General features: G+C 47.6%; 1 protein-coding gene across 1 annotated transcript in view; it reads left to right on the top strand.

The window, feature by feature from the left end:
* The window catches only part of STX10 (syntaxin 10), a 145,177-nt gene that overhangs the window by 30,425 nt on the left and 91,880 nt on the right, over positions 1–22,872 (top strand). The window contains exons 2-3 of the mRNA XM_085600703.1: positions 12,775–12,944; positions 21,871–21,965. Of these exons, the coding sequence (XP_085456829.1) occupies positions 12,775–12,944; positions 21,871–21,965 (265 nt within the window). The remainder of the gene's footprint in view (positions 1–12,774; positions 12,945–21,870; positions 21,966–22,872) is intronic.

The following is a 22,872-nucleotide window of genomic DNA, read 5'->3' as shown; positions in this document are numbered from 1 at the left end:
CAAGGCATAGCTAAAATCCTAACCCTGTTATAATATGATTACTGGCATGATCAGAGAATATTATCAGAGCTATCATACTGTGAGAACGCTTGTTTTTTTTTCTCACATTACTGCATGGCACCAAAAGGACAAGTGCATTTTTGTACAGGCCAATGTAGCTTTAAGAAGTATCCCATCACATGAACAAGTTGATTTTTTTAAAATGAAATTCTAAGCCCCTGTCACATGTGGCATAGCAAAATGACCGTCAAGTCACAACAAGTTGACACACAATTTGCAGTCACTATTTTGTACATACATCGGGCCCAAATTCCTTTGCAGCAGGAAATCCTCGGCTTCTGTGGAAGAAAGTGGGTAATTAGTTGCAAATGATGTGAGACTCTCACAGATAATAACAAGCACTCGAGTCTCGGTGAAGAGAAGCCGAGCAGTCCAAATCCTTCTAATGGGAAGGAGTGTGGGCTACTACCTCCAGTTTGCTGGTATGCAACAACAGCCCTTAAAAAATCATTGTCTAGTCCGTGTTTTTTATTATAGAAAGCAAAAGTACTCTATTGAGACACACACACTACTAAATACTATACATTAATTACACATATCTACAGTCAGGTGTTTGAAGATATCTTTGGTGATACCCTCAGAACAGTTCACATACCTAGCATGCTCTGAACCTACAATCGCAATTCCACCATTCTATACTAAATACAATATTACGATATAAGAAGGTGTCATAACCAGTAAGGCAGCTCTGGTGGCTTTGTCAGGGAGTCACCACATTAATAAAAGCTAAGCATTGGTATAATAAGCCAAAGCAAATTGTATGTATTTAAAAACATGGAACAAAGGCAGACCAAACCGGAGCTTTTCGTTGCTTAATTCAATTTACTTATGGCAGACATGGTTATGTGTTTTGACCCATCTGGATCTTGAGCTAATACAGTGAAAATCATAATGCATTAAAAAGCCAACACAGAAAATGGACCATGGTCCTTCCATGTAGAAAACACTCCAAACATTCAAAACAAAAGTGATAGGCCACATAATTAATTACTAGTAATTCGAAACAAAATTAATCTAATAATTGTCTTTGAGTTGAGAAATCATTTTGCATAATAAGTATGAGAATGAAATCATTTTTTGTCGGTAATTTAAATTTTAAGCGTAAGCCATATGGGTCGAAACACATTGTCTTTTCTGCCATAAACAAATTGAATTGAGCAACAAAAAGCCCCAGTGTGGCCCACCTTTGCTTTGCGTTTTTAAATATGGAAACTCTGCTTTGATTGATCATAGGTAACAGAGTCACCCGTTACGTAAACTCACAGACTGGAATGCAGGGAGACCTATGGGCTCAGGCTCTTTACCGTGGAAGCAGCATAATAAACCAATATAGCACAATTGGATTCAATAGGGATGGTACCTACCTATATTAATCTTCATTAAAAGATATAACATTGTATTGTCAATATTATTGTTAATAAAGCATTATTGAAACATTAGCTGTGGCTTGTGTATTTGTTTTATTATTATTCATAATGTTAGAAGCCTTCTGCATTCTTGGCTGACAGGGGGCATACTTTTTAGGTCTCGTCTGTGACCTCGCATGTGCAAGTGCATGCATTCTCTCTTGAGAGAGATTGTTTTCAACCATGGGCTTGGAGCCCGCCCATTGCCTACCATTTTTGGGCATGTCACTCTCGTTTGCTGCCTTCTAAGTTGGCAGTGCGTGCCTGCTTCACTTCCTCTTTTTTCATGTGGAGCATGGGAGTTTTGGACCAAGTACTGATTGCTTTATCTTGATTAGGGTCCTTCTGCTGATGACTGAGCAGCTATTTGTCTTTTCCTCCCTATGTCTTCATTGTTGCTTCTTCCCTTCCACCCCTCACCCTCCTGCTCCCTGTATTGCTTCTTCACTCCTGCACACCACCCTCCTGTTGTCCATGTTGCCTTTTCCATCCAACCCCTGCCCATCCATGGTCTGTGGTGCCCCCTCCCCAATAAAAAGAAAAAAAACACTATGATGCGGCCAAGGCTGGCAGTGTCATAGCCCTTTTTAGGTCTCGCTGGCGTTGCAGCGCGAAGCGCTGCCGCCAACGAGAACTATTGTTGCCCAGATGCCTCTCAAGGGAGACAGACCGGGGCACGCGCAGCGATCGTGGTCTGTGGACGCGCTTCTGAGATGCGCACACACCCCCAAGCGCGCGCGCGCTCCGCTCCGCGGGGCTTGTCTTGTTTACAATAGCGATTGCGAAACGATCGCTTTCAGTGCCGCTTGTTGTGTGTTTGCTGAGTAGACCGACCTCAGTCACAATTAATTCCTTTCCCATGACCCCTCAGTGAGGGGAGGTGGGCACAGCGTCGAAGCTCAGGAAGCTGATTGTGCACGTCTTCTCCTTCCTGTCTGCGCCTGACTGACTTCATGCCTCGGCCGCCTGTTCACAGTGGCAGGACTATCTCATCTAACCAGCGCTTTGGCCCGAACTTCAGCTCAGCTACCCCCAGCCATGCTTAAAGGTACTGTGATTGAGGTCGGTTTGAAAACACGGAAAATGTAATTCCTAGAGGCTGGTTTCAGTATTATTTTTTTTAATAGCACAAACTTCACCCGAAGGTATCAGGTATCAGAGCGCTATACATCAGCACCAGTTGCGCTTCACAAGGACACATTCTATTTTGCCTTCCTCTTTGAAGTCGGTTTCTGTGTCTTTACTTACCTATGCAGGATGTTGGTTCTGCGTCTTGCAGCCCACATAGCGCCACCCTAGGCTCTCACTGTGCTTGCTAGTTTTACCAGCTAGAACAGGCTGTCTGTCACGAAGTATATGCACACAGGTCGGTAGCACAATGGCGGACAAGTTAAAGTCAGGCAATGCGTTGCTTTAGTTCCTTATTAACACTTATGGTCGGCACCTATTGTAGTTTTGGTTGCCGATTTACTGGCTTCAGTTTTGGGCATGCAATAATTGTGTTTTGTTGCATGCTCGTAATTCTTATTCTGGTCCCCTCATACAAAGCATTTCAATTAGGGTCTTTCAGTGAAGCCTGAAACTCCTCTATTTTTGCCCAAGAAATCTCATTTACGTTACTGAATTGCCTGCATTAAAATTAAATCCACATAGTCTATGATGGGTGCTACTATTTCACTCAGTTTTCGAAGAGCCTCTCACTCAGTCCGTCTTTTCTTTCATTAGTCTTTTATGTGCTGGTTGGTATTACACTTGATTGTGCAGCTGTATGTTCGTTTGGTAGCTTCATTTGGCGGTAGGTTCAGACCTTGGTAGGTGATGTCCCTTATTATCCCCAGCCAGAACATGCTTTTCCTTTTAATTGTATAGATTACATTTGAAATCCGAGCAAAAGGCGCAGTTGGCTCTCTGGGTGCATGTATGGGAAGTGTGGAGAGTTGTCAAAGCGTGCCAATCACAGACAGAAATGCTTGCCGTGTTAACAGTACGATGGTAAATCAAGATTCGTGAGTTACCACTAGAAATTATCGCATAGCATATGCCACAATTCTACCATTACTAACCCATGTGCAGTAACACCCCATGTGTTAGTTTGCCTAGTTTAAAGCGGTCCAACTAACCCCAAAACTGACTAAAGTACCACATAAAAAACACAACCGAAAAGCAGGTGGTGAACACTTGCATTGTTAAAACCAACAGACACTGCCCACGTCACATGCAGTAACATTTTGCCAATAAGGAAGTTCAGGATAAGTGAGAAGTCACAAGTGTCTCTCTAGTGACGCGGTTTATATTCTCACAAGATTATAATGTATGATAATGCAGACACTGTATGCTAAAGCATGCAGTAAAGCGGCTGCAGTGTTACCACTTCTTTCCACTCGCATTTTATAACGTCCCTTGCAGGCCTTATAAATACAGCAGCACCTGAATGCTCCAGTGTTATCACCTTGTGGGGTCATTCTTTCCAGAATGATCAGTTTCTATATGCAAGTGTCCACTGGCCACGTTATGTGTGTCATGCTTTATACAAAACACCCCATCGCCACACCTGCCCACCGTTTGCTTTCTGGGATCTCATTTAGCCTCTTTCCTGCTTCCAAGGAACTGCGAGCAGACCCTCCCTCCCCCCTTTGATTCCCGCATCCCAAACACATATAACCAAAGCTTTAAACACCATCCGAAATGCCCTCTTAAATATCAGAAATTGCAACAGTCGACATTTCAATACAAGTGTATATGTGAGATAGGATGCATGTAACAGCAATGCAATAAATTCTTTTTAAAGCCGTTTTTACCACGAGCCATTTTACATATGACATTCCAAACATGATCCTTGATATCTTGAGGTCTCAGCTGTTGGCATATCATATGTCGATGTGTACATTCCAGTCATTCATAGCATCATTGAAAATATATTACTTCACAAGAAATAGCTAGATAAAGAAAATATACGTATTCCTTCTTTAGCCAAGAAGCCCTTCCTCTGTTTCCCACGTGCTGTGTTTAAACTCGATTGCTTCGCAGTGACGTAACAAGGGGCACTTGAGCAGTAATGCAAGCAAGGTTCGATGGTAGCAGGGGTGTGACGCTGGCCCTTGTGGTGCCAACACACCATTCAGAGGGCCCTTTCAACACCAGGCCTAGGAATATACATGACCTATGAGAGGCAGGGAGTCCCCGTCATTTCGTTTTACGATAGTGGCTGGTAGAGTAGTACAACATATGCTTAATTAGGGTGCAGTGGACCCCTCACACTCCTGACTCAGTGCTTTTCTGTACTTGGTCTGTTGAAGGCACACACACACACACCTTGTCCTTGCTCACAGCTCTACTCTAGCGAGCCTGCTTCATTCATAGACTATTACTGTGTCCACTAAAGGATCCTGAAAGAGACACCAACCTGCCTCTTTAATTGTTTCTGGGGGCAGTGTCACTAAGTGCTTGAACGATGGGCTATGTGAGTGCTACAAAGGAACTTGTAATGTTCATGTTAATCTGAACTGTAGTGATGTGACTGGTTATAGATGCTGGTAGACAGCCCAAGACCTAAATCGATAAGCATAAAGCTCATACAATGTCAGTTCACATATATATATGCCCAATAAAACGTGGTATGTAGAACAAGTGTGCTCAGACTTCTTTCTACAGTGCAAGCGTCAAATTCCATTTTTTTACCATAGTGCAACCTTAGTAACTTGGAATATCCATACTTACAGCCTCATAGATTGCAATCACTTTACACAGGAAACTAAGGAGTCCTTACTCATAAGGCGTATTTAATTAAATTTGTCTCGCTGGATGGATTTAAGTCCATGTGCTCATGTTACCAATGTTTGTTTATTAATTGCTGTACATGATCAAACTGATGGTACAAGCCATATATGCAGACCTGTAACCAGTAGTACGCTCTTTGTTACTATAATTGAGGGAGGAAAAGGGCCATAATGAAGCGGCCTTGCGGCATTCAAAAATGCTTCTTCCTCAATACTCAAGACTAAACAAGCATTTGCAATGCAATAGGTGTCACATTACTAGAAGTTTGAGCTATTGGTGTTGCACATAATAATACAATTCCGATAGCTCAAACTTTCAGCAATGCGAGACCTATCGCATTGCAAATGCTTGTTTTAAGCTTCTTTTTTTTAAGTGTTTGAGCTTTTAGCCATGATGCACAACAGCCACGCTGCTTTACAACACGGCTACAAGACATTGGCATGTCAAATAGTTTTCACATGTGCGACACCTATTGGCTTTGCTAGAGCTTATTTCTTTTTGTGTTTTAAGAATTAATCTCGCTCTGTAGATCATAGCACTTGTTGCCATTGGCAGAAAGTGGTCCTAGCTGGATTTGGATAGAGGGCCTAGAGCAGCTCTCTGAAGGACACGGTTATCATTTTTGCACCATAGTACTGTTGCTTGTACTGGCGTAATTGTAATATTGCTAGTTGGTCATTTCCTGTATGTCGTTGTTTTTGCTGATTATGTTGCTGTTTACATGTTGTAGTTGTGTTTGTGTGTGGGGGGGGGTGAAGGGTGGTGGTGACCCTGCAGAACATAAGAACGATCATTGGCTTAATTTCATTATGAAGAGGTAAAGGTCTGAGGCTCAGTTAATTAGGGCAAGAGCCTGAGAAACTATTTGAGACTTTACCAGTGTCTGGGTAAGTAAGAGACAGCAATTAAAACATACAATTGGATATGTATTAGGTTAGATGCATGTTCAATCCTTGGTTGAGTATTGTTTGAGTTGGGAATACCAAGTTAAAAACCAAAACAGATCTTTAGTGTCTTCAAGTGGTGGCCACGAAAAAGAGAAGTATTTTAGCTGGGCAGACCAGCTCTGAATGATTATACTTTTGATGTGCTTGATTCTCAGAGTCTACACGTTTTTATTTGCGTGTCTATATAGGCTGCAGAGTGCAGACAAGAACAAGCATTTACAATGCAATAGGTCTCGCAACTGCGAGTTTTAGGGCTATTGGTATTGTAAATGGCAATGCCTTTTGAAAAATTACCAGGTATTGTAATTTATAATAGTAATTTTCCACCAGTACCATAACTACCACTATTATTATAACTATCACCACACAGTAGTAATAGTAATAATTGTAGTGGTGGTTATGGTACTTGTGGTGGTTGTAGCGGTGGTGGTATTATCATTTGCAACGCCAATAGCTCAAACTTTTAGTAATGCCAGCCCTATTGCATTGCAAATGCCTGTTTTATGTTGCAGGCATGAGGTGCATAATCCACCTCCCAAAATACAATCTTAGATTTGTAGACACTCGTAACAGTCCGATGGTAGGAGGCAGTTGTTCAGCCAGTGTAAGGCTAATAGCTCACACAACTTTGCATTTTGATACCTGATGTTTTAAATTGCAATAAATGTAGTAGACCTCCGGCAGGAGACTTGAGTTACCTGTAACTCTGGAAAGAGCAATAACTTTAGAAACTGGTGCTTTTGTGTTCGAATGGGCACAATGGGGCTTATTTACAAGTCCCTTGCACTGCAAGTGCTTCACTTTTTGTGTGGGAAAAAGTGACGCAGCGGCGGCGCAAGGGGCTTGTAAATAAGCCTCAATGTCGTTGGCAGAATGCTTTAAAGATGCCAGTCAATGGCCGCTCACTCTATCACACATATATCCCAGAGAAAATCCTGCTCTTAAGCAGTTTTGCCACCTTTTGGTGTCCAGTGAAGCTTGAATACTTCCAACTGAAAAGCAGTTGTGAAACCAGGAGCAGCTGAATCCGCAAGACACCTGGACCTACAGCCAGAAACATCTGGTATTCGCAAGGAATTTAATACATCATTTAAAAAAAATCCCCCTGGGCCTTATTGTCCTGTGGCAATGGAAATCCCTCAGTCAGGGCACATACGTTGTTGGCAAACAGTTTAAAGCCAAGGTGTATAAATAACCCTCAGAGCCTCATCAGAATGTAGCAGAGAAGTAGCACAATCAAAACATATACACAGTTGGAAAAAGTGATCTTAAACATCCAGACCGCACCACAATAAATTCAACTAAATTCATGCTAACTGCCAGTGATACGACATCTAAGTTTATGAAAGGTCGAGAAAAAAGAAAGAGAAGAAAAGAAAAACCTCCTAGTGTAAATGTATATACGGCATCTAGTACTTAATTACAACCAGGGTTCTCTGGCTCTATATCTGCTCTGCTGACCTGGTTCTCTGGCTCTACAGCAGCTATGCTGACCTGGTTCTCTGGCTCTACAGGAGCTATGCTGACCTGGTTCTCTGGCTCTACAGCAGCTCAGCTGACCTGGTTCTCTGGCTCTAAAGCAGCTCTGCTGACCTGGTTCTCTGGCTCTACAGCAGCTCTGCTGGCCTGGTTCTCTGGCTCTAAAGCAGCTCTGCTGACTCGGTTCTCTGGCTCTACAGCAGCTCCGCTGGCCTGGTTCTCTGGCTCTACAGCAGCTATGCTGACCTGGTTCTCTGGCCCTACAGCAGCTCAGCTGACCTGGTTCTCTGGCTCTAAAGCAGCTCTGCTGACTCGGTTCTCTGGCTCTACAGCAGCTCTGCTGACCTGGTTCTCTGGCTCTACAACGGTTCTGCTGACCTGGTTCTCAGTCTCTAGAGCAGCTCTGCTGACCTGGTTCTCTGACTCTAAAGCAGCTCTGCTGACCTGGTTCTCTGGCTCTACAGTGGCTCTGCTGACCTGGTTCTCTGGCTCTACAGTGGCTCTGCTGACCTGGTTCTCTGGCTCTAAAGCGGCTCTGCTGACCTGGTTCTCAGTCTCTAGAGCAGCTCTGCTGACCTGGTTCTCTGGCTCTAAAGCAGCTCTGCTGACCTGGTTCTCTGGCTCTAAAGCAGCTCTGCTGACCTGGTTCTCTGTCTCTACAGTGGCTCTGCTGACCTGGTTCTCTGGCTCTAAAGCGGCTCTGCTGACCTGGTTCTCTGGCTCTAAAGCGGCTCTGCTGACCTGGTTCTCTGGCTCTAGAGCGGCTCTGCTGACCTGGTTCTCTGGCTCTAGAGCAGCTCTGCTGACCTGGTTCTCTGGCTCTACAACGGCTCTGCTGACCTGGTTCTCTGGCTCTACAACGGCTCTGCTGACCTGGATCTCTGACTCTTCAGCAGCTCTGCTGACCTTGTTCTATGGCTCTAAAGCAGCTCTGCTGACCTGGTTCTCTGGCTCTAGAGCAGCTCTGCTGACCTGGTTCTCTGGCACTAAATCATCTCTGCTGACCTGGTTCTCTGGCACGAAATCATCTCTGCTGACCTGGTTCTCTGGCACTAAAGCATCTCTGCTGACCTGGTTCTCTGGCTCTAAAGCAGCTCTGCTGACCTGGTTCTCTGGCTCTAAAGCAGCTCTGCTGACCTGGTTCTCGCCCTCGAAAGCAGCTCTGCTGAACTGGTTTCTCTGGCTTTGAATCAGCTCTGCTTACCTGGTTCTCTGGCTCTAAAGCAGCTCTGCTGACCTGGTTCTCTCCCTCGAAAGCAGCTCTGCTGAACTGGTTTCTCTGGCTTTGAAGCAGCTCTGCTTACCTGGTTTTCTGGCTCTACAACGGCTCTGCTGACCTGGTTGCGACAGATATAGGGTCGATTCTGAAGAAAAGTCACTCAGGAGTAAATTTCCGACATTTTGGAATTGGCAGAGGATTGTAGAAGTACTGCCGGGAAACCATGATAACAATCGCACTTTTGTGAGGCCAGTTGTGGAATTCTTTGTAAATCTCAACGTTATCACATGCGTATATGGGTATTTTTGGAAACCAATATCGGTAACGTACTTTTACTCATGCGCAAATCCCTCTCAATTACAGAAGCCCATTCCCCTGCATCACAAACAATTTTGGGTGAGTCTATTCTCCGTTTCCACCCTCCTTAAAGACGTACTCCTGCCCAGACAATATTACATTTTGGTCCGTGTCACGGGAGGGAACAGATTGCGAGAACACCCACAAACACACAAGCTTGGCGGGGAGAAACTTCCAGAGCATTCCCACCACGTAACGTCCGCGCCCCGCCCCTTGGTCGCACAATACATGGAAGTAAATCTCTTTACTAGTGTTATAAATCTACACTCTGATTCCTACTCCTGGATTAACCTCCATAAAAGAGCCATGGGTGTTAACCTTCGTAATGGTTTGAAGAACCGAACCCATAATGTTTCACTTCAGGACTGCACTACAAGATTCCAGCTCTAATCCCAGCTTCACTATTACACAAATAAGGTACTTGATCCTGGCCAAACTACTATCTTCCCTGTCCATAATTCTTTCACAACAATAGGGTCTGCTTAGAAACAAGGCAGCCCTCAAATGCCTATATTGGCTCGATATGTTGAAACACACATTTACAACTGAAAACAGGGCACTTTTAAAAATAAAACTACTATGTCCTGTTTAAACTAGTCCCAGACACTGGACACAACCGACGTGCGACTCCGGGCACAAGAGCTTGCAGGGCTCAGTTTACAGCACACCCACCATTCGGCACCGTGAATAATAACAAATAACACTCAACCAAGGTCAAACACTGTGTGCACAGTTTGAGTTTTTCGCATGTTTGCAGTAATGGGTAAAACAACATTCTTACAACAAATAGTGAGTGAACGATTGCACTAATGGGTAAAGCACCATTGTTACAACAAATGCTCATATATGTAAATAAAGTGCTTTTTTCCGACATTGACAAAGAGAAGCGAGACTGAAAGCCACATGCAGAGAATGCCGGAAACGCAGAGAGCAAAATTGACGGCTGTGTGCGTGCACATCTCCTGTCTGCGCTGGCACAGCGAGCAGGAGACAGGGAGGGACTGGCAATGTACACGCGTTCACATCTCCTGTCCCCCTTCGGCCGAGAAACCGGCAACAATGTATCTCGCAAAGGCGCTCAGGACATGCGCTGCGTCGCTAGGCGAGACCTAAAAAAGAAGCACAAGAGAGTCGAAGGTTAGATTTTTTTTCTCCGGGAAAGGCAGTTTTCTGAAAATGATTGAAATGGCAGAATGAGAGGTCAATGGTTCATGTGAGTACACAAATCAGTGGAGGCCTAGATAGAGGTAGTGGTTAACTAGGCATATTAAATGGTAAGCGATCAGCTATGTGTGGAGGATAAAATTCTATTTCAACTTGATACGGAGAGCTCAAGTTTCTTTGAAGAATAAGTTAGTAGTAATAGTCCCCATAGGACATTTGAGAAGACAACATACCAAATGAAATATGCAGATGGGATTTGGTGGCTGTGATTGGAGGTAAAGCTGTTTTCTGTGAGCACACACATTATCTCAAAAGTGAAGGTTTTCTAAACAACTCAATATTAGGGACATGTTTGGGGTGCTAGGCTCAACAAACCGTATGCTATGGTTTAACATGATCTCTGTTCAACTTGGCCATGGGTTAAAAAAATGACTGATGCTTTGATGGGAAGTGTCATTAGTTTAATGATTACGGTGTTTGAACGGGAATGTTTTCCCACACCATTTTGATAGAATGTGAGGTGTACATTTACTGTAATGGGCAGATAAAGAGCGTCAGTAGATCTATTATAGAATGTGTTGAGGTGATGCTTTGGTCTGTTAGTTATTGAAAGTGGTCTAAAAAGAGGGTGTAAAAATACAGCCTTTAACCACATTTCACAACGAAACCGGTATCGTTTTCAGTACTATGGGGATGGAAACTGAACAGATTGTGGTATCACTAGTGATTTTAAAAAGACCGGAATAGAGAGAGTAAATGACGATTATCCCGTTTGTAAGGTAGTGATGAAGAGTTGGAGGGCAAAAATGACATCTAATAAAAGAGGTGAACCAAGATTTTTAAGATTAATGCGAGTCTCTATGAACATTTAAGTACTAAAATGGGTATAACAAGGTTTGTTAGCTTTTTGGCAGCCATTAGGATGGTGGAAAGATGGCAATTCCATCTCCACATCTGATAAAGTGTCATACAGCTTTATACTTCATAGTAAATACTGTTGTTTGTTGGACAACATAAACGTCAGGATTGTGCCAGATTGATTCCATGCACACCTTCAGGATATGTTGGCCTATAGTCCGGCTAGCCCACAGTGAACCATATGCACCCCTAACTTTACGGGGTAACGTGTGTGCAAACTCGGGATACAACAACCCTGGCTCTCCAAGGAAATCACTTCAACAGATCTAGAACCCTTTCATTTGGACTTTCATGCATACCTAAAGAAATACATAACTGCAGTTTCAATATTTATTGCAGCATTGGGATTCTGGAGTAAAATATGTGTGCTGCAATGATTATCAGAAGGAAACAGAATAATGTTATTAACATTATGAGAGTAGTGAAAAAGATGAAAAATTCCACCATTGTGCTAAAACAGTGAATAAATGCTGGCATATAAATACTGTGTATAGTCTGCTCCTACCTACCACTCCCTAACCTAAACTTGCTAGGGTGGGTGATCTGTCAAATCACTGCCGGGTGTTCTAACTCCCCATTACCTGTGGTTGTGTCATCAGGCTGTCCAACTTGGTGTAGAACTGGACATTCCTCGTTTTGGTAAACGGGAATCCGCTGAGCTGGAATTCCGGCATGCAGTGACCTCCCAGTGTCCTCTGCCTTAAAAAATCAAGTGGTTCTGTAATATAATAAACAGCACCCATGTGGCCATGTTAAAACCCTGGTCAGGCTGCAATTATATATTCTCGTTTGATAGCTTCATCGCCTACCGCACAATAACAATAATAATGAGATTTGCACAGTGAACTTTATCCCTAATACTGATTGTTCAAGGTGTTGTGATAGTGTGTCTACGAAGTGGAAATGTAAGATTTTCAATTAGGCGTTAAGGACTTATCAAAAAAGGTCTCAGATTGATGAATTAATGTTGTTCTGTTTGGTGTTGTTGTGTTGATTGTTGTCTTGTACATTGTTGTCCAGTCTGATTGCCTACTTACTACATGGTTGGGTGGGGTGTGAGAGTAGGTTGTTGCATTTGAACCAATTCGGTTCACTCTTTATATTACAGAAGTGTGTATTGTATGTTAATTGCTTTACTGTGTTAGATCAGTCTTTCAATTTGCATTAAAAATTAGCACCTTTGCTTTAAAGACCTCTGTAAATAAATCTCGAGTTGTGTTCTACTTTGTTTTTATTACTGGATTCCTTTAAACCCTGTAAGCAATTTTAAAATCTTGTAATGTAATCAAATAGGATGTGAATTTTATGAACTCTTAAAAAGCTGCAGCAAGTGTGATTTTGATGGCAAAGTAGAGTGGAAACGTATGAGCTCTCCCACTTCGCTCCTCAGATCGAAAATTCATTGTTAGTAGACTGGACTAACAAACCTATGTCTCTTTTAATGCAGGGAGGTGCAGAAAGCGGTGAATACTTCCAGGGGCCTCTACCAGCGCTGGTATGAGTTGCTTCAGGAGACACATGTCGTCAGTAAAGAAGAATTTGACTGGACAACGAATGAGCTGCGGAACAGCCTTCGCAGCATTGAGTGGGACCTGGAGGATCTGGAAGAAACCATTGATATCCTGAATGCATGTGATCGGCTGTGACACTGACCGCTGGTGCAGGAAAAACCCTCCTAGCTTTGGGTGCCCTAAAGCGAGACCCTTGGTTCTTTTCAAGGGGGTGGAAGCTAGACTCTTGTTAAAATGCAGTGAATTCAACCTCACAAAAATGTATTAAAAAGACCCATGCTCAGATAAAATACTAGGAGAAGTCACTGCAGTTAAATAATTCTTGCAAATAGATTTAGTGAGAGAATTACTTCTTATTTATGTAGTTATAGAAGGATTGTTATCACTTCTACTCCAATGGAATGAATGGTACGGCTCCACTTTGCACCCGTTGACGGCTGGTAGGAAGCTTTATTTGTGGAATCACTTACCCTACTTGTAGTTTTAAAGAGAGTCCATTATTAATCACAGGGTGAGTGGCTATCAAGTGATCTAATTCTTTTATGGGGAGGGGGTTGTTTTGATTGTTCGAAATAATTGACCATCAGAGGCCTTTTACTGTAGTGACTCGTCACTATTAGGAAGGTGCTTTGCACTCTAGAAGTAGTTACATCCAGTGAGTGATTAGAAGGCTATTTTGTGGAGAACTGCCCCACCAAGGACCCAAACCTACATCTGGATCCTTTGGTGATCCAAGTGGAGCAGCAGCCCTGCAGATGTTTTTATGGTACCTTCCACAAGATCTACCTTACTCTTTTAGATGGCACGGCTGTGAAATTTTTACAGTTTGTTCACATGTAACCCAGATGTTACCCATGGATGTTGGACTGCTATCAGTGGCACTAAAGAAAGCCTTCCAAAGCAGAGAGTACTAACGGGTCCTCATGCCCGAAACAAAGTTCTCGTGAAGGGCTCTGAATACATCTGAAAGAAACACGTTAGTTAGATTCCTCACCTTAGAATATCCCCAGGCGTCAGACTGGATCCGGAAGATTTTTCGTCAGCAATACCCCTTGCGCGTCGCTAGGCGTCGTCTGCGGCTCCGCGTCCGTCGTCGGCGTCGTGCGCCAGAATGACGTCGTCGGATTACTTAGACGCCGCCCTCGCGCGCTGACGTCAGTTCTTCTTTTTTCCGCGCCAGTAAGCGCAGATCCGGGAGAGCTACCCCTTTTAGTCTTTTTTGACTAAGTTTTTTGATGCTTTTTGATCTTGTCTCGACTCCGGTGCCGGTAGGATGCCTGGTTTCAAAGCCTGTGCTGACTGCAACCGCTTGATGTCGGTTACGGATCATCACCGCCGGTGCCTTTACTGTTTGGGCCTCGACCACGACGCAGAGTCGTGTTTGGACTGCAAGGCCCTGACCTCGAAGGCTAGACGGGAGCTGTCCCGTAAGCTCCTCGAGCTTCGCCACTCTGCTCCGCGCCCCTCTCGATCCCGGTCCAGGAGGAGGTCCAAGGATCGGTCGCGGAGCCGCAGCCGACGTCATCATCGCTCGTCTGGCTCCAAGTCTTCGGGTAAGTCGAAGCACTCCAAGAAGCGACACCGCTCTTCGGACTCCCCTCGCCGGTCGCGCGACTCTGCCGAGGGTCAGGGTGGTTCCACCCGCGCGGCTCCAGCAGAGCCGCAGGCGCCGCGCAAGTCCCCATACCCGCCGGTCCCTGGGACTGACGCGGCGCCGGAGGAAGTCAGTGCCTTCCTCGCGGCCATGAGGAGCCTGGCTCCGCCGTCGACGCCCGCTGTTGCACCTTCGGGCCCCGCGGACCCGACTGGGCAACCTTGCATGCCCGCGGCCCCGTCGCCGGCTTTGGCCCCGTCGCCGGCTTTGGCCCCGTCGCCAGCTTTGGCCCCGTCGCCGGCTTTGGCCCCGTCGCCGGCTTTGGCCCCGTCGCCGGCTTTGGCCCCGTCGCCGGCTTTGGCCCCGTCGCCGGCTTTGGCCGCGACGCCGGCTTTGGCCGCGACGCCGGCTTTGGCCCCGACGCCGGCTTTGGCCCCGACGCCGGCTTTGGCCCCGACGCCGGCTTTGGCCCCGACGCCGCAGGTTCCAGAGGGACTCGTCCCCGAGTCCCTGCCGACGCCGGTCGACCTCGTCACGCCTCCTCCGCCGGCGTCGACACCGGTTCCACCTCCGACGCCGGCTCCGCTTGGCGTCGAGCCCCAGTTCAGCCCCGCTCCGGATCCGGCGCCGTTACGGCATCGATGTACGGCGCCGTTAGAGACACATTATGTCTATCGTCCAGCTCCGCTCCTTCCTCCTGTTTACCAGGAATCGGATGACTGGGGCGACTGGGAGGGGTCCGAGGGTCCTATGGCCGTTCAGGCTCAGCTGTCACAGGACTGGGCAGATGAACTGGGGGAGGCCAGTGGTCTGGATACCTCTCCAGACACTGGATTCATCTTTCCTCCGACTGTGGCTTTGGAGGAGGGTGCTGCTTTCTCTGTGGTGCTGCGCAAGGCGGCCGCAGCCCTTGGGCTCGAGCTGCCTGCCGTGGCTGTGATGACTAACGTCCTCACTGAGGTGCTTCAGTCTGCAGCAAGCTCCACTGAGCCTCTGCTGCAATTCAATGAGGCCCTCATTGACGTTCTGCAGGGCACCTGGTCCAAGCCCTCCACAGTCCCTCCTGTGGACAGGAACGTCGCCAGGCACCACCGCCCTGCTCCGGGCGACCCCAGTTTTCTGTCCCAACACCCCACCCCCGAGAGCCTGGTTATCCAGGCTTCTACCTCCCAATCCTCCTTCCCGACCGCTCCGCCGGACCGGGATTCCAAGAGACTGGAACAGTTTGGCAAAAAGCTGTTCTCCTCCCTTAGTTTGGGTCTGCGGTCCTTGAACACCGCCTTTTTTTTGGACCGTTATTCCCACTCTCTGTGGGATACGGTGGAGGACGTGCTGCCCCTGTGTCCGGAGGAGGCCCAGACACGACTTACCAAGGCTCTGGCCGATGGGAGGGATGCAGCACGACATGCAATCCGATGTGGGCTTGACACTACGGACTCGCTGGGTAGGGCGATTTCTACCACGGTGGCGCTTCGACGTCACGCCTGGCTTCGGTCCACGTCCTTTTCGGGGGATGTCCAGAGCACTCTCATGGACATGCCCTTTGATGGCTCTCGCCTTTTTGGTGAGAAAGCGGACAGTGCGCTGAATCGCTTTAAGGACTCCCGGGCTACGGCCAAGTCCTTGGGCCTCACGGCCCCGCGGTCGCAAACTTCCGCCTTTCGCCCCATTCGTGGCCAAGGAAGGGGTGCCTCCTCACGTCCGCCTAGCCACCAGCCGCAGAACCAACCTGCGCGCGGTCGCGGACGTGGTTTCCGCCGAGGCGGTTCTGGAGGACGACGCGGTCAGACCACATCCACCCCGGCAGCATCCGCTTCCAAGCCTTCCTAGTCCGAGCTTTCCGGCCCATTCCTCGCCAGTGGGCGGCAGAGTTCGCCATCACCTGCTCCACTGGCGTACCATCACCTCGGACAGGTGGGTGCTGCAAATCGTCCGAAGGGGCTACTCCCTCCCCTTCGAGACGACCCCTCCAGCCATGCCACCGCAGCACCACCGTATCTCGGAGGATCATTTGAATCTTCTGCGAGAGGAAGTTTCGGCCCTCTTGGCCAAAGAGGCCGTTGAGCCCGTTCCGAGCCCAGAAGTAGGTCGTGGTTGTTATTCCCACTACTTTCTGGTTCCCAAGAAGGGCAAAGGGGGCCTACGCCCTATCTTGGACCTCAGGAACGTCAATGCCTTCCTCCGGAAGGAACGGTTCAAAATGTTGACTTTGGCTCAGGTTCTAGCTGCCCTCGACCCTGGAGACTGGATGGTAGCGTTGGACTTGCAGGACGCATATTTCCACATCCCCGTCCTGCCGGCCCACCGGCGTTACCTGCGGTTCACGGTGGGCCAGGAGCATTTTCAGTTCGCCGTGCTCCCCTTCGGCCTCACCAGTGCCCCTCGGGTGTTCACGAAAGTGATGGCGGTGGTCGCAGCTCATCTGCGCAGATCAGGGGTTCCAGTCTTCCTCTATCTCGACGACTGGTTGTTGAAGGCGGGCTCGCCCCAGGCAGTCGTCTCCCACCTCCAGACTACGGCGGATCTCCTGCATTTGCTGGGGTTTTCCATCAACGTGCCGAAGTCACACCTGAGTCCCTCTCAGACGCTCCTCTTCATCGGAGCGGTTCTCGATTCGGCGCAGTTCCAGGTCTATCCTCCGGAACAGCGGGTCCGGGATATACAGGCCCTGATTCCCATCTTTCGGCCTCTATCCTGGGTTTCGGTCAGGCTAGTGTTGCGGCTTCTGGGGCTGATGGCCTCCTGCATCCTACTAGTGCATCACGCCAGGCGGCGCATGCGGGCTCTGCAGTGGGACCTGAAGTTTCAGTGGGCCCAGCATCACGGCAACCTGTCCGACCATGTCTTGATCTCAAAGGGCACTGCACAGCAGTTGCAGTGGTGGCTCACGGACCGCGATTGGGTCACGGGCAAGAGCCTCTCCCTTCCCCAACTGGAGCATGTCGTAGTGACGGATGCGTCCCTTCTGGGATGGGGTGGCCATATGGGAGAGGCGGAGATCAGAGGCCTCTGGTCTCCGGCGGAGTCTCGCCTCCACATCAACCTGTTGGAGTTGAGAGCGATCCGACTTGCACTGAAAGCCTTCCTTCCCTCTGTCAGGGGAAGTGTCGTGCAGGTGTTCACGGACAACACCACCGCCATGTGGTATTGCAACAAACAGGGCGGGGTGGGGTCGTGGACCCTTTGTCAGGAGGCTCTGTGCCTCTGGACGTGGCTGGAACACCAGGGCGTCACCCTAGTGGTTCAACATCTGGCGGGCTCTCTGAACGCCAGAGCAGACTAACTCAGCCGCCGGTGCATGATGGATCACGAATGGCTTCTGAACTACGAAGTGGCGCAAGGTCTCTTTCAGCAATGGGGAGAGCCTTGGTTAGCTCTATTCGCCACCGAAGAGAACGCGCAATGTCAGCAGTTCTGCGCGTTGGAATTTCCAAGGCGGCACTCGCTCGGCGACGCTTTTCGTCACGAGTGCAGTTGCGGTCTGTTGTACGCCTTTCCGCCTATACCACTTCTGCCCAGAGTGCTGAAGAAGATCAGGCACGACCGGGCCCAAGTCATCTTGGTGGCTCCGGATTGGGCACGAAGGTACTGGTATCCCAAGCTACTCAGTGTGTTGACCGATCCTCCGATACGTCTTCCCCTTCGGGAGGATCTTCTGTCGCAGCAGCAGGGGACGGTCCTCCACCTGAACCTGTCCAGCCTCCACCTCCATGCGTGGAGTTTGAGCGGCGGCAGTTGATGCCATTTGACTTGCCTCCTGAAGTCTGTGATATCATTCTGGCAGCCAGGCGTCCCTCCACAAAGAAGGTATACGCCTGCCGGTGGAACAGATTTGTGGCATGGTGCACAGCAAAGGCAGCGGATCCCCTTTCCGCCCCTCTTTCTGAGGTTCTCCTCTTTCTTCTTTCTTTGTCCCGGCAGGGCTCTGCCCTGGGCACCTTGAAAGGTTATCTTGCTGCCCTCTCTGCCTTCTTACGGCTTCCTGATCAGCCTTCTCTTTTCAAGTCCCCTGTGGTTCAACGCTTTCTTACAGGCATTACTCATACGTTCCCTCCTGTTCCTTTCGTAATGCCTCAGTGGGACTTGAATCTTGTTCTCACATTTCTGATGTGCGCTCCCTTTGAGCCTCTTCACAATTGTCCTCTTCGTCTTCTGACGCTTAAGACTGCTTTCCTGGTAGCCATCACCTCGGCTAGACGGGTGAGTGAGCTCCAGGCTCTATCGTCCAAGCCTCCTTTTCTCTCTGTTCATCCGGACAAGGTTGTCCTTCGGCCTCGTCCCTCTTTTCTACCGAAAGTGGGGACTCCCTTTCATCTTGGGCAGTCTGTCACCTTGCCCACCTTCTTTCCGCCTCCGCATCCTTCCAAAGAGGAAGAGAGGCTCCACCGTCTGGACCCAAAGCGTGCGCTCTCTTTTTATTTGGACCGCACAAAACGGTTCCGGGTGGACGACCAACTTTTCGTTGGATACGTGGGTGCTAAGAAGGGAAAAGCTGTGCACAAACGGACCATCTCCCGGTGGGTCGTTTTGTGCATCAAAATCTGTTACTCCTTGGCGAAAAAGGACCCTCCTGTTGGGCTGCGCGCCCATTCCACTCGGGCTACAGCGGCTACTACTGCTTTGGGACGGGGAGTCCGGTTGCAGGACATCTGTCGGGCGGCTACGTGGGCTTCGCTACACACGTTTGCCAGGCATTATTGCCTAGACAGCCAAGTCCGGAGGGATGGCTTCTTTGGCCGTTCTGTCCTCCAGGACTTTCTGGTGTGATCTTGGTTCGCAGACCCACCACCGGGGATGGTATTGCTTGGGTATTCTAAGGTGAGGAATCTAACTAACGTGTTTCTTTCAGATGAACAAGTTACTTACCTTCGGTAACGATGTATCTGTAAGAAACATTAGTTAGTTAGATTCCTCACCGACCCACCCATCCTCCCCGTTCTGCGAACTGACATCTAGGGTTAAGGCTATCCCTTTCAGGGCCCTAGAATTTTTTGGCACCAGTGTCGGTATCTTGCATGGCTCTGCGTTTCTGGCGCGGAAGGCTATGTACAAGAACTGACGTCAGCGCGCGAGGGCGGCGTCTAAGTACTCCGATGTCTTTCCGACGCCGACGACGGACGCGGAGCCGCAGACGACGCCTAGCGACGCGCAAGGGGTATTGCTGACGAAAAATCTTCCGGATCCAGTCTGACGCCTGGGGATATTCTAAGGTGAGGAATCTAACGAACTAATGTTTCTTACAGATACATCGTTACCGAAGGTAAGTAACTTGTTCTTCACGACCAGGCTGCCACTTTACTGGGACTCTTTTTCAATCTTTGAGTTCAGCCGCCAGCACTGGACTCTGGGATGACTATAACTTAGTCTCATTGGTGCCTCCTGCATAGGCGTTGTCCCTGGAGACCTGGCTATGTATCTATTTCAATGCTCTTGAGGTTAGCTCCATATAACAGAGGGCATTAGTTCAGAGCACTGGAAGCAAAGGCTTTGTGTTCAGTGAAGTGATGTCCATGTCTGAGGTTATGACGCGCTCCTGGTATCCTGGAGAATAGTAGTCACAGTTCATCTCATGATCACTGGGATGCTATAAATTATGTTGTGAGCCATTGCTATCCAACGTACTGGAGAGTACCTTTAGTTCTTCTGCGGGGGCTGGTAGCTCACACAAGAGGGTCCACAAGCGGGAAGGTGAGATGGAAAACCCACATACTTCTATCTGAACAGTGGACCCTAGGTCTTGTGGTACTACCCAGGTTCCAGTCTTTCACTCTAGAAAATAATTTGTTGTGCTCCTCCGAGCCCTCCACAATATGCTAACCTAAGAAATCTATTCACGTGCTCCCAGATCCCTGAGAAAATAAAGAATGCTATAGCAAATACTCGAACTACATTTATTTTACAATATGAAGAATTCATCATCGAGGATGCTATAATGTTGAAAATATCTCCAACATTAACTCTTTCACTTTTATGCTTACTCATACCCCATTTGCTTCCCTTAACCCTTACACAAATCTTGTCCCTAAAAATTAACCCGGACATTATATAACCTTTAAGTTTTTCATACCTCACCCAGTTGAACTCTACTCGTAGCCTTATTGTTGGACTCATAACTTACCCCTAATTTCAATTTCAATTTGCTTAATGTTCCTTATTTTTTCTTCATTGTTGCTTTTCTTCTTCATGGCTTTTCTTCTTTTTTTTTTTTTGTTGATTTGCTGTTCGTACGTGCATGTGTTGTACTGCGATACCACGGGCATGTGTGCATGTGCAATTGTGGGAAGCCTGACCAATTGTGCATTTGCGCCAGTGGCTATTCTCACCACCTCTGAATGTGTTCTACTACGAGACCTTGCCAACTGTGCATATATGCTCCATTGTGAGACCCTATCACTTGTGCACCGGCTCCTCTGGAAAACTGCATTACGTGCTGCACTGCGAACCCTCAACACTGGTGCTTGCAATTGTGACTTTCATTAAACAGCACCCACATCTAAGCATTGTATTTATTATAATGAGGGCACCTCTGTTCAGGGCACTTGGCCTCTTCAAGGTAGTGCACTTTCAAGTACATAGAGCTGTAAATGACAACCATTATCCAGAGCACCATTTTTTTCAAAGACGTTACACACACTTTGGATGGAGCCATGCCTCACCCATGCAATGCACCCTCTGCTGCCTCTTGGGTAGCTTCACAAGGAGGTATTTAGGTATTTTCGTCTGCTTGGTCACTGTGTCTCTTATTGGTGAACACAACCTTGTGATATGAATCATTCTTCTGATGCTGGCCATGTACCCTTCCATGCGTGCTCTATATAGTGAGCTCAATGCCTCGTGTACATAGTACCCCCTCTGCTGAGCAGTGTCCTTCATAAATAGGTCATCCCCATGGCTGAGGTTCTCTCCTTGCATACTGTGCATTGTATACAAGGATATGTTGCATACTACGCCAGTGCAATGCTTTTCAGCTCTATATTGAGCACAGTGGTATTAAAAACCAGCATATTGAATCTCTAGTGGGGTGGAAGTCTGGCGTTGGAAGTCTGGTGTTTGTAGTGAAGGTGAACAGTTGTTTTCAGCGCAAGGCAGCCTTTCCACATCTGTGGGAAGCATTTGGCGTTTTGGAGGTGTGAAAATGAGTTCAAGGTGGATGACTCCATCCAACTGAGTGAGTTGAGAAGTAGGTAAACCATGTAAGAGCAAGTCTGGCCATGGCCCTTCCTGCTTGTAAGCTTCTCTTAAAGCCACATGTTCACTGTACTCTTCCGCCCTCGAACCCCTACTTTTCACTCTCCTTTGTTTTTTTCTTACTGAATTTACACCCTTCCTGTCACTAAATGCTCTTGTGCCCGAGTTTTGGGTGGAGGCAGTGCTCGCTCCGCACTTATTTTCTGCAAAATTCACCTAATTGAACACGTTTTCCTTAACATGAGTGAACGCATTGTGGAGTCTAACCCGCGGAAATTTAAAATTGAGCCTGGGGAGCTGACGGAGAGGAGGGCGTTTGTAGAGCAGATGCGGAATTCTGTGAAGGTAAGTTAGCCTTTTCCCTATCTCTCCCAATGTGCTTCCCCTGCATGTTACAATATCTTGTTTTTTTTGTTGCAAAAATTAGGACTTTCAGCTGTTTCAACTTGTACACGAACAGGCAGAAGCTCATGCTGTACCATACAACAATCCTTATAGAAACTTGGCCACTAATTCTGCATTGTGTTGTTCCTCAGCCTTCAACACAAACACATGTGGTCTACACAGACACAGTTAGCCTCCAACCACGCAAGCACTGCCTGTTTGGAACTGTGTGCAAAAGGACAGTATATGTGTGTGCTCAGAGCAGCTCAAATTGAGCTCCAAAACAGAGTGATGTTGGAGGAGGGTATGCACTGCACAGTTGCAACTGCAGGCACCGCTGAGGCAGGGAGAGAGAGTTGGACGGCAAACTCCTGAAGATGTTGAAGCAAAGAAGTGTATGGGGGAAATTGAGACCTGGGCGAGGAGTATGGACAGGAGGGGTCTCATTCTGATAGTTAGTTGCCACAAGGTTAAATAGCAGTGAGTTGTTGCTTAAAGAGTTAGTCTTGTGTTCTTACACAAACTGAGGAAGAAGCGAGAATGGCAGATTCCTCTAGGAAGGTATGCCACACTTTCACGATGTAGCAAAAGGCCTTGCTTTTAGTCTTCATCTAAAACGTGTTGACTGTCCAGCCATCTTGTAGGGCATTTAGCGAGCCCTGCAGATACTTTTATTTTGTAGAGTTCACATCGAGCAGTGTCACTGAGTGCTTTGTAGGTGGAGCAACATGTATTGAAGTTAATACAGCCTGGCTGAGGAAGCAAATGAAAATATCAGTCGGAGTGATTTTTGTCGAGCTTTTGTAGACCCTCCACGAGTGCTGCCACAGCATGCAGAACACTCTTCAGGGAAATTGGGTGAGCCTCT

The sequence above is a fragment of the Triturus cristatus genome, chromosome 4_2, assembly GCF_964204655.1.
Source record: "Triturus cristatus chromosome 4_2, aTriCri1.1, whole genome shotgun sequence".
Lineage (NCBI taxonomy): Eukaryota > Metazoa > Chordata > Amphibia > Caudata > Salamandridae > Triturus > Triturus cristatus.
This window is presented reverse-complemented; position numbering and strand designations above follow the sequence as displayed.